We start from the raw sequence: 16,817 nt of genomic DNA, 5'->3' as shown, positions 1-16,817 counted from the left end.
TTGCAAGTTATTTGTTCAAAAGCAATTTTCTTCATGGCTAAGAGGAGCTGATTTTCTCATCGTGGAAAATTAGACAATGTTTGCATTTCATAGGAGCAAACATGGTGAATTAACAGAATTATATTGTCGCATCAGATCTGGCTGACATTTGGCTAGTGATATACAAAGAGAAATACTGACAGAGACTAGGAGCTAAATATTTTCCTTAGATATGATTCCCATTTGCTAAAGCAGGCAGCAGAGATGCAAAGCAAATACTCTACCACCAAGCTATGATTCAGTTGTTGCATTAAGAAGGTCTCTATGTGGATCTACTAGGAAACTTTTTGGGGTTTATTATTCAACCCCTGTTCCCCCACGATCACTTCTCTTCTCCTTTTACTTATCCCTTTTTTTTTTTACTGTAATAACGGTACAAGTGAATTCCTCTAGCCACCTGACTAGTGAGGGAGAAAAAGCATATAGTTTATTGTCAGTGGTGTAGCAAGAACAAGAAAAGCAACTTACCTGAGCAAATTCTATATAAAGTCTTTCTAGTTTTTCAAGGAGGTTAAAACAAAAATTGGCATCCAAACAAAGCGAAGAGACGAGACAGTCTTGTTAAGTGTCATTGGCCTGGTCTACTTCTTTCCATTGCTATTTTTGTCCCATAAGCTCAGAATCTGATTAGTATATTTAATTCCATGGAGCTTCAAGAATGGCCTACCTTTAATCAGCCTATTGGCACCCACCTTTTTTCCTTCACGTGTTTTAACAGACTGAGGGGGGAGAGAAAGATAAGGCCAGGGTTTTTTTTCCCTTGCGTTAATTCTTATTTTTAAAAACAAAGTTAGGGCAAACTTAAGCAACATCTTAGGCAAAATATATTTAATAAGACTGGATCACAATAAAACACTAACAGCAAATACTTTTGTGGCAAACTACAAATAAGGAAATTGAGTGCGGCATAAGCTTTCAGCAGAGTATTCAAGGGGTTATGTATAGCCTCACTTACTCAAATGTCAACCTTACTGTCCATATTGGATTTGGTATACCATTTGTGCAAATGAGGCTCCGGCAACCGAAGTACAGCAGGGTAACTGTTTCATCTGGATCTATCATAGTAATGAAGAGGTTTATATTTATGTGGAAAAATCATAAGGCACTGTCCTCCAATTATTTAAAAGTGGCTTTTGCAGCAGCCTGTGGCTGAGGGATACAGAGGCCTTAGCATACCTGCTTCTAGTAGATATCCCTCCCAGTCTTCCTCTATCCTAATGGCTCGTCTGCGAAGCAAAAAAGTCCCTGAAATACAGGTATCCACGTGTTAGGCTCAAGAGCCTGCTCCAGTACACAAAAGCATTAGCTCTTTGCAATCCTTTTTTTCAGCCAGGAAAGCTTATTTTCTTCTGCTCTGGTTTTGAGAAATGGCTGAATGCCTTTAGGTAGAATGATTTAGGCTGTAAGTGTATCATAGCCTGAAGCAACAGCCCGGGAAAGCTAAAATCAGAGAGGTGTAAGTAAACTCTGTAAAATCAAGAGTAACCAGTTGGAAGCGAGTGCAACTATCAGGTGGGAAGTTACATTTGAAAAGGTCCTCTCTCATCCCCGACTTTAGGCAATGTTAGACCTTGAGCGATTTGAGAAATGAAGCGTATGCACAAATATGTTCTGGAGACTAAAAGATTGAGGTTGCAATCCTAACACGTTTTACCAGGGAGCAATGACCTCTGTACTCAAAGAAAGTACACATGCACAACTGTACTGCAAAATCCCTAAAATGGTCACATGTGATGCTGAATGATTAATTACATCTAGTTTAATTCCAACACAGTAGCAGCTACAGCAGTGATACAAGACAGATAAATCAGCTCGCTGGATTTAAAGATTAGCGTTCATTCCAATCCAGTGCTTTATCAACTGGTGTGCAATGGCTTGATGTGGTGGCACAAAGAAGGCACTCTGGTTCCTTTTGTTCAGAATTCCCAAAACCTGAAATATACAAAATATCATTATTTGAGCAAGTTAAATCCAGCAAAGAAATTTGCGTAGTTCATCAGGTTAATGATCCACTCTATGAAGGATTTTATGGCTAGCAGCCAATTGCTTTAGAGAAGAGATGTGCAACTGGGCTAGCCCCAATTTGTTTCATAAAGTATTTGAGCTCACTCCTCCTTGTGCAATTAATCATTTACTATTTCCCTCTGCTGAATGTATGACTAAACCTGTGGGAGAAAAACCACACGCATGCTCCATGACCTTTTCTAGAAAATATCAAAGACACTAATATATCCTAGGCCTTGGTGTATGTATGTAATCCGACACGTTTGCCGATTACACTTTGTTTTTCAGTGAGTATAAGCAAGGGGCAGCTGGGTGGTCTCTGAATTGCATTTATCTGATCTGCCCCTTAAATTATGATTGTTGGAAATGAAAACAGCCAAATGTTAAAAAGAAATGACAGGGAGGAAATAGGAACCATGTCACTCTATGATTCAACTTTTTAGTGGTATATTATCCTGAAAGTTGAGAGTCTGAATACTTTTATACAAATGGAAGCTATTATGATAAAAAGAGGATCACCTCTTCTATTTTCATCTCTATTAGTAGCAGGATGGCACAAAAGGTAAAGCCAAATCCGGATGATTGCTATGTCTACAGGACTTTTAGAGCTTGTTTATGAAATTTGTCTATGCAACTTACTGGAAAGATCTATGGGCTCAATACAGGAACAACTGTCTATACCAATTCTTTTAGCAACACATAATTTTCCATTTCAACGTAATCACTGTACAATAAGGAGAGTACGAGGACTCTTTTGTCTGCCTGGGGGAAAAAGCATATCCATACTGCATGCTCTAACCAATACAGTCAGAGGGCAATCAATAAGAAAGGAAATTAAATTGAACTTTACCTCTTCTCTACTGAACCAGCGGGCATCTTCTATTTCAATGTTGTCAACTTTAATTTCTGTAGACACTGCCGCCGCTATGCAGCCAATCATTAGGGACGAAGGCATCGGCCATGGTTGACAAGAGACATACTGAACATGGCCCACTTTAACTCCACTTTCCTCCTCTACTTCTCTTCGAACAGCATTTTCAATTGTCTCACCTAATCAAAGAAGGGAAAGAACAGTTAACTGACAAAGCTCCAAGCTAGAATCACGTCCTGTACTTTATAGCATCTCAAAAGATCTAAAACTTTCTGCACAGATCAGAACACAAATCAGAAGTATCACAACTAAAAGGAAGGCAATATTTCCAATAAAAATGCATCTATAATAGTCACCTTGACATCATGCCTTTAGGGGGAACATGGGTGGCGCTGTGGTTTAAACCATTGAGCCTCTTGGGCTTGCCGATCAGGAAGTCGGTGGTCCAAATCCCTACTACAGGGTGAGCTCCCGTTGCTCTGTCCCAGTTCCTGCCAACCTAGCAGTTCGAAAGCATGCCAGTGCAAGTAGATAAATAAGTAGTGCTGTGTCAGGAAGGTAAACAGTGTTTCTGTGTGCTCTGGTTTCCGTCATTGTGTCCTGCTGCACTAGAAGCGGTTTAGTCATGCTGGCCACATGACCCGGAAAGCTGTCTGTGGACAAACACTGGCTCCCTCGGCCTGAAGCAAAATGAGCACCACACTGTCCAGGGGTCCTTTACCTTTTTACCATGCCTTTAGAGTCATGTGCAGTTATACCCTTAGAACTATTTCGCTGCAATCCTGGAGCACATCTTGGATGTCATGTGGCCTTCACTTTTCAAGGCACATAAGACATATGTAGGCATAAAAAGACAATGACCACAATGTATGTTACAAGAAAGCAGAATTGACATCCCAAAAAACTGACAATGGATTAGTTCCATGACAGCCCCTCTGTGGAAGGAATCTTTCACAGAAGGGGTTCCAAAGTCCTAGGGAAATTGGTTATTTTTCTTTTTGGGGATGCCAGAAGCTACAGGAGAAAGGGACAAAAATCATCCCAGTCTGCTTACACAACTTCAGAACCAGCCAGAGTATACAAATTAGTGAATTATTAAATTTAACAGAACAGATTTCCAGGTATGCCTATTCACAGTAATATGGTTTGCTGCAGGCCAAAGTTCAAAATCAGAAATCAAAGGGCAAAGGAGTAGTTTTATATTTAACATCTGGGATGGAAATAAAAGAAAGAAACAATATATACAAAGAGAACTCACCAGGCTCTATAAATCCAGCAAGGCAAGTAAACATGCCTGAAGGAAATCTTTTTTTTCTTCCCAAAAGGCAGTGGTTACCATCTGGATGAATAACTTGCATTATCACTACGGGATCTAGAATTCAAGTGAGAGAAACGTATTCAAATTTAAACTGTTTCAAAAGACACCAAGAAAGAACATAAGTGTGCTCATTCTCACTCAGCATTATCATCTCCTTTAAAAGCCTGAAATCCAATTCTCTCCAAGCCCCCCAGACGGTAATCTTAATGCAGGTTCCTTAAAAATACTTATTCACCTGTTTTTTGTAACACAAATGTCTTGCGGGAATATACCTGCCTAGACCAAAAGTGAACTTGGGAGATAAATTACCCTGAGCTGCAGTATGCGTTTGGTATAAATTCTGGAGTAAATGACCTAGTTGCACACTCGACAGAAAGCAGTGACCTAATCAGCAACAATTCTTGCCTTCAGCTTCAGTCACAGATTAATGGTCCAGTGGAATACATTTTCAACTGCAATGCACAATTCAAAGTACAGTCAGATTCAGCTTCCCGCAGAGCAGTGTCACGACAGCAGGTTTTCCAGGTCCTGTTGGATACAGTATTCTCTCTTATGCTTCAGGATTCTTTTCTGTCTTCTCTCAATTATCTATTCCAGAGTCCCTTTCTGGAATAGAATAATCTTCTCCAGTGTGTGTTTTCACTGGGTGACCTTAGGTCACTCACTCACTCTCAATCTAACCTACATCACAGGGTTGCTGTGAGGATGACATCGGGAGAACTATGTACGTCACCTTAAGCTCCTTGGAGGAAAATTGGGGTATAAATGTAAATGATAACAGTAACAACAAAAGTACATTGCAAAGTCCTTATAATTTTCTGATGGCCCCAACCCTACTAAGGCATCCCTCAGGTGATGGCCATGGTTTGCACTGCTAGTTTGTACAAAACATACTTCCCTGAGTGTGTGAGGGAGCATATGAGTCTGAGGTTTATGCCTGCTCATTCTCCAGAACTAACACTATAGTTTGATTTTGCATCTGAACAGACCCTGTGACTCTTGTCTATACTTTGGTGTGAATTGTTATAAAATGATTCCCATTTGTCCTCCTCTCTGATTAATTAATTTTATAATGAATGATTTTAAAGTGTTGTTTGTACTGTTTTATTGTTGTTAGCCGCCCTGAGCCCGGCTTCGGCTGGGGAGGGCGGGATATAAATAAAATTTATTATTATTATTATTATTATTATTATTATTGTCAAACTATCATTGATTGAGGGGGAAATCAGAGGGCTTTGGCCTGACCACCATTTGATGGCTTCATTCAAGCTTTTAATCTGTTGCTTTGTTGTTCATAACTGTTCTGTGACTCTGCTTTTAATCTGTGGGCTTTTAAACAAACGGAGCACCATCTTTTAAGTATCAAGCCAATCCTTTTGCACTTTGATATCCAACCTTCTTGCTGCATTCTCCCCTTTCTGTTGGCTGCTCAACCTATACCGTTTCCTTGCTGTCAAAATGACGGATATGACAATCCCATTAGGTAAATACATTTCAAAGACTGATGACCTGTGGAAAATGTATATGCTGCAAGGCATCCAGCAAAGGTTTCAAATCTTGCTGACTTCTAGTTTTGTTAAGGAAATGTCACTAGAAACACCAGCTGTTGGCTCAGCGGTCTTGTGTGTCTCCTCCTGTTCACAACTCCCTTTGTTTAAGCTTCTGAAGAACCACTTAATACCACATCCAACTAACTTTCTCTGTGAATATTACAGAACTGGTAATATCAGTCAAGATCGCGAGGACAAAATAAAGAACTAACGATTAAAAACAAAATAAAATACATGCTATGAGAGGAAAGGGAAGAAAGATGGCAATAAAACAGTGTGGAAGCAACGTCAGACTATGCATGCAAAAGATCAGATAAAAACTTTTAAAATAATATCTATACTTGAATATGTTTTGCGTGCAAGTTGACAGGAATAGGATGGCCAACTAAGTCATCCTTGGAGTAGATCCATTGGTATCAATGAACTTAAGACCACTTATTTCAATGGATCTACTCCAGGGATGACTAATACTAGCTGTCACGAACGGTCTGCTTTTAATACAAAAAAATAAACAAGGAACCAATGTTTTAATGTGATTATTCCCGCTGGCCACAGTCCCTTCCTTCTCCCTTTCAGCATGTGCAGTTTTCTAGGTTGGTTTCAACTAGATAATAAGTTCAGATTGCAAGGAACTACAGTGGGCTGCCCTGAAATTCTTGCACCGCTATTGGGGAGAAAACAACGTATTTGCAATTCTCTTACCGACTCGTGGGTAGCATGTGTTGTGAATGCCCTGATGGCTGAGACAGTCTTCCTTTAAGCAGGATTTCTTGTAGCCTCCATCTTCTAATTTGGTTGCGCTGCCGCATGTTGGGCAGAACTGATACCGGCTATCCCATGCCAGGACAGATCTAGCCTGGGCGATGACTCCTTTAAAAAGCAACCACAAAGTGCAAATAATAAACATGCAGGGTTCTTTCTACAGCACAGATTGCAACATCAGCATTCCAATTCACCGTGAAAATCAACAGAAGAACCCTTTCATGTTATGCTATTAAAGCTGATACATCAGTTCTCGTTCTAATACTGTGTTACTTTTGGCCACTTTGGGTCTTTGCATATGGGGGCGATTTACTACATCAAAAGTATGGTGTGAGATGACAGCCTTGAAAGCTCAACCACAGCAGGGTTTCCGTATCATTGAAATGTTCCTGATCTTCGAAACAGCCAAGCTAAAGACCCATGAGGTTGTGGTTCAGGTAACCAGAATGCTTCTGTGAGAGACAGCAGACAAGGGCAATGGAAAATCAGCCCTAACTTTCTTTAGCCAAGAAACAAAATACAGCTGCATCTTGAGGAGCAGCAGTAGAGAACAAGGAAAAGGGACAAGAAGGGCAAGCAAGACACATCAAGCTGTGTCCGCGGCAGTGTCTGTGATAACCTTATTCCTAGAACAATATTATGGTTTTCGCTGAAGACATATGCTCAATACAGGCAATCCAGTAAGCAGTAGCCCACAATACAAATTGAATGCAGAAAAACCTTGCTAGGAATGAGAACTAAAAAGGATAAATAAAATCAACCAGTTTTCTCCCTGCACTAAAAAGAGACAGGTAGGTACCCGTGTTGGTCTAACACTGTCGAAATAAATATCTGAAGAAGTGTGCATGCACACGAAAGCTTATACCCAGAACAAACTCAGTTGGTCTCTAAGGTGTTACTGGACAATTTTTTATTTATTTATTTTTACTAAAAAGAGAAACACTTAGGGATCTTACCAGCTTCATTTTCAGACAATTGCAGCAAGGAAGGCATAGGTGGATGAAGAAAATAACACTCTTGATGCTTCTGTATAAATCTATCAGCAGCAGTAGCATCCATACTGAGTGCAAACCAAGCAACCAAACTATCGTCTTCACCGTTGCTTGCCTCTTTCCCCTTCAGAGTAGGAGGCAAGCTGCCTTTCACCTGAAGTTCTACTCCAAGAAAAATCAGCGTGATGGTTTCTGGCTGCTCCAGGTATTCCTTTACATCCTTGTAAGAAAGCTTATGGAGTTTAACTTTTGGAAACAGGGAGGTATCTTTTTCATCATCTGATGCAACTAATGGACTTAAATTTGAAAAAAGGATGTATACAGTAGTTGGCTGCTTCTGTTTTATGTTCAACCATTTCACATCTGTTCTCTTCTCACTCTTCCTATCAAGCAATGTCCTGCAAAAATAGATTTCGCGTTCTCCAATTTCACTGGTCAGGAAAAATGGCTCCAGTCCACTCTTCACATTAGCTAATAAGTTAGCTATATTCTTATAGCCCCAAAATTTAGCAATGTCCAGTGCTGTCTGGTTGGATGCATTGGTCATGGACTTGTCACACCTTATTTCAAAAAAATAAAATGAAATGAAAAATTGTTAACACACCTTAATATAAGCAACATTTTTACACAGAACTTCAGAACATATAAGGTACCATAAAACCACTGCACGATGCACCTTCCCTCGCTCACTTCTGGGCAGCAGCCCTGAGCGATGGAGGGCCACTCCATTGATTCATTTATTTTGTGGCAACCCACATAAATGCAGTCGCAAACAAGTGGAATGTGCATAGGTTTGGAGGATGTGTGTGCCTGTACTGTATTTAATGTATTATAATTTGAATTTCATAGGATACAACATAACATACAACAATAATAGCATTTGATGTAAGAAATAAAAGCATCCATTAAGATACAATTAAAAATCAATATGAATACTTAATGCACTGCACCCACTGTTCACAGCTGTTGCTTCCACTCCTAGACACATTGTGGGCCCCCTGAATGAACGGTACCCACCACTGGTATCTTTGGACCAAAGTTTGGGAAACCCTGCTCTCAAAATACACCAATTCTCTTGCAAAAAGTTATTACTTTGTGAATCTTATCAATTCAAGAAATGGTGGCTAGCACAATTAACCTCCCCAGCCCCTGCCCCGGGCTTCAAAATGATCAATGGAAGCATCTCTGTGTACATGATGTTCATAGAATAAGAGAGTTTGAAATATAAGAGGATTTGATTTGATTTACTTTTATATTCCAACGTTAATGTTAACCCCAAATTCAGGAGTCTGTATTGCTCTATCAGGATTAAAACTACGAAGACAAGCAATTTCCGTTTTCCCATATAATCCCCATATAATCATTCCACTGTGTTGTGCAACATGGCAGCAAATATATTTAGACAATTTGAATAAATTAGTTGGCTGTGTTTTTCTCACCCCTTTTCGAGCAGAGCCTGCACGATCTCAAAGTGCCCATTTCTAGTAGCATACATCAGGGCTGTCCAACCATTCTTCCCAGTTTCATTGATAAGTGAGGGAGAATGACTGAGCAATGTTGCAAGCCTGGTCTTGTCTCCAACAGCAGCAAAATTGTGAAGCTCAGAAATCAACTGCTGCTTTGGATTCCCTTGAACGTCTTGCATTTTCTGCGAACGAAGTTTTAAAAACATGAAAAGGGTATAGTGTGTGTTGATCTGGTTTAATATTATATTGCAATATATACTGAGGACAATATAATGGAAATGGCTAAATGTAACTGGGACAACTCTCATCCTCAAATGATTTTCAGGAAAGCCATTCAGGCTGTTTGCAGAAAAAAACAACTCAGAACTGTAACACATAAGCTTTCCTCAGCTTATACCACCACCAGCAGCGGTAGAGACATCTCTAGGGCTGACTTGGCAAGTACTTTCTCTTTAGCACACTCAACATGTTTTGTTTTTAACTTCTGCCACCTAATAGGGCCTAATAGTGTAAGGTTGCACAATCCATATAAAAACAGAACTCTTCCATTTTCTGTTTTCATGAAACCGGATCACAAATGTGCAGTCATCAGAAGAGGGAGGCGATAGCTAGCTGTTTGTACACCCTGAATATAATCATAGAACCATAGCGTTGCAAGAGAGCACCAAGATCATCTAGTCCAACCCCTGCAATATGGGAATTTTTTTGCCCAATGTGGGGCTTGAACCCACGTCCTTGGGATTAAGAGCCTCATGCTCTTCCACCTGAGCTAAAGGCTTGAATAGTAACTTGAAGAGTTACTCCGCAGTTGTAGTAGATGTGCTTCCAGCTTAAAGGCTGCAAGCCCGCATATATCTGGAAACACAGTCAGCTCTTGCAGAGGTTTCCAATACCAAATTCCAGTGCTGGGTCACTTAAACCAATCAGGGGGAGGGGAAAAGAAAGAGTGCCTCGTATCATGTGATACTACCACCTAGAGCTCATTCCAAAGGTGAAACTTGCACTGTCCTGCACCCCTCTTTTTTAGTAACTTTATTTACATGTGGTCTTTTTTTACATAGTTCTAAAATAATAACTACAAATTAAAAGGAAAGCAAAACCGCAACCAAACAAGGACACAACTTAAAGACAACCTAAGGACTTCACTTCCCCTCTCTTCTAAGTTCCCAAGTTCTACTCTACTCTTACTAATTTTCTCTGACTTCCTCTTATACTGCTGAATGTATTCAAGTCCTGCTCATCTGTTCACTCGTTTATACTGTTTTTTTAAAAAAAATACTCTACAAACGTTTTCCAATCCTTTTTATATTATTGACGAACAAGACGCGCCCCCTCCTTTTTTTTTTTAGACAGCAACCCCCAGATTGCTCGCTACCCCCTCTGGCATCCTCCTGTTGCCATATAATATAGTACCAGAGTCTGGAGCCTCCTTCTCCCCTGCCCTCCTGCTCGCCAAAGAGGAAACTTTCGGGGGCAAAGTCCAGCCAGGCTCGCTCTGGGAAGGGAAGGCAGATGTGGACCCCTTTAAAACGGGGAGGCCTCCGAAGCAAGGTGTTGAGACCAGGGGAAGGGCGCTGAAGGAAGGACCCTGCAAGAGACCGTTACACCACCTTACGGCTCTTCGCCTCCGAGGAACGCTTAGGTAACTCGCCCGCGGCCACCTCCTTCCGGGATCACCTGGACAGGCCCCGCCCTCTCCCGGAAGACGGAGCAAGGCATCCTGGGAATTGTAGTTTCCTCCCGACTGGGTCCCTCCGTAGCCCTCTAATAATACTTTATTTCATACAAATAAGTGCAGGATATTTTAAACATCTGCATTTTTATAAAAAAAGAAAATAAAGGGGGATGCTTTCGTTTATTCTTTCTGGTGTTTGTATACTATTCTTTTTGGCGGGGGGCGAGAATGGTGGTGCGTCTTTTTTAAAAAGCAGAGTGGGCTCTCGTTGGCTCTCGTTTTTTTCTGCAATAAATAAATGGTGTGCTCGGTGAAATAAATGGTAAGCTCAATGACATAATAATCATCATCATCATCATCATCATCATCCATAAAACCCTCCCCTAAGACTGGCATGAGGCAGCAGTCTAACTAAAAACGGATTGGGGGCATAGCTGTCAACGGTTTCCTTTTTTAAGGGAAATTCCCTTATTCCGAATAGGATTCCTCGCAAGAAAAGGGAAAAGTTGACACCTATGATTGGGGGCTGGTGGCAAAAGGTGACACGAGTTGTCTATCACGGGAAAAAATCTGTGCAAACAACTAAAATCTAAATATAGACCATATACTGCTTTAGAAATGCTTCAAGAGTATTAAAGGTTAACAGCACAATTTTACAGCACAATTCATGCGCGCTGACCCAGTAACAAGGTCTCCTGAGTTCTGCTGGGACAGGTTTCCCGCCTGCAATCCTGAACTCACTTACCCGGGAGTAAGCCCCCTAGTTCTAGAACTGCACATCCTAAGCAGGCACCATCCCACTTAAGTTCCAAACACCAGGTTAAAATTGTTTTAAATAGTGGAAAAAAATGTTCTTCACAGCCAGTATGCAAATTCTGAATAAACTAGAGTAGTACAGCTTATCTTTAAATCAGGTGGAATCTTGCCACCATTATCAACTTGCCACCATTGTCAAAGCTTATGTAGATTGCAGTCTTGTGTGGGCTGCTTTGTCTTTGTTTATGAAGTCCTTAAACTAATGCTATACACGTATTCAGGTAGCCAAGGCACATGAGTTGTGCAAGCCTTTAGTACATCTTCTATATTATTGATCTCTGTGGAGTTATTGGCAAATATTTCTTTGTACTGCAGAAATCGTACTCTGAAACATGTAATTAGTGCTGGCCCAAGGGTTTGTAGGGTTTGGGGCAAGATGACCTCCATGGTTCTTCCCTTCTGCAGTCTTACTTGCTCCTTACCGTTCTTGCTGCTGTAACCTCTCCTTACATCTGTAGCACCACCCAAAGGGGTGAGCAGAAGCTGCTGTAGTTCTTGCTGCTCTCATTCCTTATTTGCTCAGGGAGGGCAGGTGAGCAGGCAGCTACTGGAAGGAGGAGGAGGAAGCAGCAGCAGCAGCAGGGCAAGTGGGTTGAGAGGGTTGGTAGTGGGACCCTGCTGGGACTTGAGCCTCAGCAGTTATCTATCAAATGCCAGTCACTGATCACAGAATCAAAGAGTTGGAAGGGACCCCATGGATCATCTAGTAGCTCAGCCCCCTGCAATGCAGGAATATGCACCCAAACCTGTGACCTTGGTGTTCTCAGCATCATGCTCTAACCAACTGAGCTGTCTTCCTTGCTTGTAATACTTCTATTAGATGAAACCACTTTGCTTCTAGAAGCTTTCTAACAAAGGCTTTGTCAAAAACAAACATGTTCTTCAAACTATAAAATGTAGCTGTCTATCTATATCTATCCATTATCTATCTATCTATCTATCTATCTATCTATCTATCTATCATCTCTATCTATCATCTATCTATCTATCTATCTATCTATCTATCTATCTATCATCTATCTATCTATCTATCATCTATCTCTATCATCTATATCTATCTATCTATCTATCTATCTATCTATCTATCTATCTATCATCTATCTATCTATCTATCTATCTATCTATCTATCTATCTATCATCTATCTATCTATCTATCTATCATCTATCTCTATCATCTATATCTATCTATCTATCTATCTATCTATCTATCATCTATCTATCTATCATAATCTATCTATCTATCATCTATCTATCTATCTATCTATCAATCATCTAACTATCTACCATCTATCTGTCTTGTTTATTAAATATACTTATATACTGCCTTGGAACCTAAAAACCTCCAAGATGACTTACAAGTAACTGAGTTCGATACAAAAACTAATATCACATATCTGGTAAAATACAAACCTAACAATAAATTTAATAACTTAGAAAATCAGCAGCTTTCTGATGGCTGCTTCCATCTAATCCTAAAACTGGCTTGCCCCTGCAATCATTTAAGGCCACAGCTCAAACATTTTGTGCTCTTGAGATAAGTGATTGTTTTACAAATTGACCATCAAAGCTCTGCTCCAACACTGCCCTCAAAGCTTACTGATATTTTAAAACCAGGACATCTCCTCCTCCTCCTTCATTAAATAATGAAATGTCTTAAATCAAGTTAAGCATTTTAAAAGGGAAGAAGTAGAAAACAGTAATTGGAAATAACATTTTAAAAGAGAGGAAGTTTCATGCTAGTTGAAGGGTACCTTCCTCCCTCATTACTTTTGAGAAAAGTCCCAGTGACAGTGCCGTGTCAGCAGTCCCTAATGTGTCTGATCTTTAACATCTCTGGGAGGGTTTCAGCTGTCTTCCAAGGTATCATTACGACAGTAATGCAATGCTGATTGCTATCTTCTTCAGAGAATATATTAAAAACCACCGAGAAATCCGGGTTGACTAATAAGCAACCTCCTCAGCTTTGCAGGCTGGCAGCTCTCACATATGTCTCAGTCTCTTGTGAAATCGTACAAGTTTTAATTTTGAAGCCACTTCTGATGGTTAAAAATACAGTGGTACCTCAGGTTACAAACGCTTTGGGTTACAAATGCTTCAGGTTACAGACTCTGCTAACCTGGAAGTAGTACCTCGGGTTAAGAACTTTACCTCAAGATGAGAAGAGAAAGCGTGCGGCGGCAGCAGCAGGAGGCCCCATTAGCTAAAGTGGTACCTCATGTTAAGAACAGTTTCAGGTTAAGAACAGACCTTTGGAATGAATTAAGATCGTAACCAGAGGTACCACTGTAAGTAGCAAAGATGTACTGTATGTGCAATCTGTCTTCATTCCTGCATTGTGTTTTAGAACAGTCGTCAGCCTTGGACTTTATTTGCCAAACTGATTTTGAATGCTGGCAAGACAGAGGGTGATTTGTTCCTGAGTTCAGATAATTGGCCGGTGGCTTGGTTTGGATGGGTTTGTCCTCTCCCTGAAGGAACAGGTTCATAGCCTAGGAGTGCTCCTGAATCTATCACTGTTACTAGAGGTTGATGTGGTTATGGTGACCAAGCGTGCCCTTAACCAGTTTTGGTTGGTGGTACAGCTATGGCTGGTTTTGGATTGGGATAGGCTGATAAGCTAGTAACCTCCAGACTGGATTACTACAATGAGGCTTGCATGCTGCTGTCCTCGAGGCTGACTCAAAAGTGACAGCTAGTACAGCTCAACTAATATGGTACCTTGACTGCTCACTGGGCTGGAATATTACTGTCATGTTATTCCACTGCTGAAAGAATTGCACTGGCTGTCCATTAGCTGCTGAGCAGAGTTCAAGGTGCTTTTTTAATCATAGAATTGTCAAGTTGGAAGGAACCACAAGAGTCATTCAGTCCAATGCAGGAATCCTTTGTCCAAAGTGGGGCTTGAACCTACAACGCAAAGATTAAAGTAATCCTCAAGTGTTATTATAAGGAAATTAATAGATACTTCACAATATGCTTGAGGTTCTAATAAGCCAGGTCTCGGTTTAACAAAAGCAAGTTTCCATTCATATTCATGATTTATAGCCACATAAAAGAGTACCAGATCATGCATATTCCCTTATTCTAGGAGAGAAGCGATACAGCCAATTTACTGAAGCTAAGCCTGCCCGAGTCTGCTCTGTGCCTGGATTCAGCTTGGGGAGTGCATGATGGAGCCTCACAACAGAAAGTCGGAAATAGAATATGCTAAATAAAGCAATGATGCACCTAATGCAGGTGTCGGAGACCTCCAGATGTTGCTGGACTACAACTCCCATTATCCCTGGCCATTGAACATGCTTGCTGCCAGGATTGATAGGAATTGTAGTTCAGCAACATCTGGCAGACCAAAGGTTCCCTACTGAATACAGTGGTACCTTGGGTTACAGACGCTTCAGGTTACAGACTCCGCTAACCCGGAAATAGTACCTCGGGTTAAGAACATTGCTTCAGGATGAGAACAGAAATCGTGCTCCGGCCGGCGCGACGACAGCAGGAGGCCCCATTAGCTAAAGTGGTACCTCAAATTAAGAACAGTTTCAGGTTAAGAACAGACCTCCAGAACGAATTAAGTTCTTAACCCAAGGTACCACTGGTACTATTTCTGGGTTAGCGGAGTCTGTAACCTGAAGCGTCTGTAACCTGAAGCATCTGTAACCGGAGTTACCACTGTATTCTATTGTAATGGTTTGATCAGAAGAAAAAAACAAAACCCAGAGATTAAAGGTCTCATGCTCTACCGACTGTACAAAACCCTACACAGTGGTACCTTGGTTCTCAAAAGCTTTGGTACTCAATCAACTTGGAACCCAAACACTGCAAACCCAGAAGTAAGTGTTCCGGTTTGTGAACTTTTTTTGGAAGCCAAAAGTGCTCTGTTTTGAGTGTTACTCTTCCGATCTGAGCGCCACACTTCCGTTTTGAGTGCCACACTTCCGTTTTGGTGTTAAGCTGAGGTCTGTCTGTTTTTGCTATTTATTTTGCGTTTAGTTTTTGCGGCTCTTTTGTTTTGTTTTTGTGACTGTGTGGAACCCAGTTCAGCTACTGATTGGTTGATTGTGTGACTGCAATACATTGTTTATTGCTTTCATTTTATGGATCAGTGGTCTCGTTAGATAGTAAAATTCATGTTAAATTGCTGTTTTAGCATTTGTTTTTAGAAGTCTGGAACGGATTAATCCATTTTGCATTACTTTCTATGGGAAAGCACACCTTGGTTTTGGAACGCTTTGGTTTTAGAACGGACTTCCGGAACGGATTAAGTTTGAGAACCAAAGTACCACTGTATAGTTTGGGACCAAGATACTTGAAAGATTATCTCAAGCCTTATATTCCCAACTAATCACGGTGTTCTGCAAGAGAGGGCAAAAGATACCATCCTATCAGGAGGCATAATGTCCGCATAATGTCGGAATTGGGCTTTTGTGTTGCAGTACCCACCCTCTGGAATTTCCCATAATAAATCAGACAGCCTCCTTCTCTATTGTCTTTCTGACACCTGCAAAATATACTCTTTTTTCAACAAGCCTTCTGAATGGATATTTTAATCCCAGTTTGGCTCTGTATTGGATTTGAATAGATTTGAATATGTGCTGCAGTTGTTGTTGTTGTTTAAATGCTTTTGTATAACAATTGTTTAAACTGTTTTTAATATGCATAAACATTTTTTCTTTTTCTATGAATTTATAAATTGCTTCGGGAGTATCTCCCGGGAAGCCATTTATAAATGAAATAAATAATAAGATTTGTGAAGGCGAGGCACAGGTGTAGGTCTTGGTAAACCTCAGATTACTGGTTTTCCTTTACAGTTTATAAATCTTAGTGTTTTCTAAATGCATCCAAATTACAAATCATCACTGCTACCATGATTGTTCTGTTTAATCACCTGTGAAAATAACACAAGGCAGAGACACTCGCATTAGCAGCTGCCGAGGGAATGTGTAACAATTGCTTGCGTTGAAAATGACTTATAAAATCAATGTTGCTGTTGCTGATGACTCCGTTCCTTACAGCTACTTCGCTGACAACTACTTCGCTCGAGACAACTTTCCTATCAACAGCAGGTGGCACTGCTAGCAAAGCTTGAAGGTGCTATTGGATTCATGTATAAAAATTGCCTGATAGGCAGTTGTGTCAGTTCTTGAACTGGACGTTTCAAAAGAAGCTTTTGAATTTGCCAACTAGACATTACATATAGTAGTAGTCTCAAGAACTGGCCAAGCTGAAATATAGAAAAGAATACATGTTTTGGACAATCTTAGCTGGCGTCTTTCTCCCAAAGTAGAACTACCACCGCTTGAATTTCTGCAATCTCAGTAGGCTT

General features: G+C 40.6%; 1 protein-coding gene across 4 annotated transcripts; it reads right to left on the bottom strand.

The window, feature by feature from the left end:
• Positions 1 to 852: 852 nt before the first annotated feature.
• NUDT12 (nudix hydrolase 12) lies at positions 853 to 10,702 on the bottom strand. 4 transcript variants are annotated; one of them, XM_083404550.1, is made up of 7 exons: positions 10,416 to 10,702; positions 8,976 to 9,184; positions 7,501 to 8,096; positions 6,485 to 6,652; positions 4,173 to 4,286; positions 2,894 to 3,093; positions 853 to 1,971 (listed from the first exon to the last, which is right to left on the bottom strand). In XM_083404550.1, exons 2-7 carry the CDS (start codon positions 9,179 to 9,181, stop codon positions 1,861 to 1,863), a joined length of 1,395 nt encoding a protein of 464 aa, XP_083260676.1. In that variant the 5' UTR covers positions 9,182 to 9,184; positions 10,416 to 10,702; the 3' UTR covers positions 853 to 1,860. The 4 variants fall into 4 exon arrangements, with proteins under 4 accessions (XP_083260676.1, XP_083260677.1, XP_083260675.1 ...); XM_083404551.1 differs by having other exon boundaries at positions 10,613 to 10,702; XM_083404549.1 differs by lacking the exon at positions 853 to 1,971 and having other exon boundaries at positions 2,651 to 3,093; positions 10,613 to 10,695.
• Positions 10,703 to 16,817: the final 6,115 nt, after the last annotated feature.

Source organism: Podarcis tiliguerta, assembly GCF_965153285.1.
Source record: "Podarcis tiliguerta genome assembly, chromosome: 11".
Classification (NCBI taxonomy): Eukaryota; Metazoa; Chordata; class Lepidosauria; order Squamata; family Lacertidae; genus Podarcis; species Podarcis tiliguerta.
This window is presented reverse-complemented; position numbering and strand designations above follow the sequence as displayed.

Excerpts from the sequence above, each read along its gene's own strand:
- NUDT12 (XM_083404549.1), bottom strand. The coding sequence starts at position 9,181 with ATGCAAGACGTTCAAGGGAATCCAAAGCAGCAGTTGATTTCTGAGCTT. Across the intron at positions 6,653-7,500 it reads ATTGTCTGAAAATGAAGCTG|GAGTCATCGCCCAGGCTAGA; the intron begins GTAAGATCCCTA and ends TGCTTTTTAAAG. Across the intron at positions 3,094-4,172 it reads TGCTGGATTTATAGAGCCTG|GTGAGACAATTGAAAATGCT; the intron begins GTGAGTTCTCTT and ends TTCTTTGATTAG.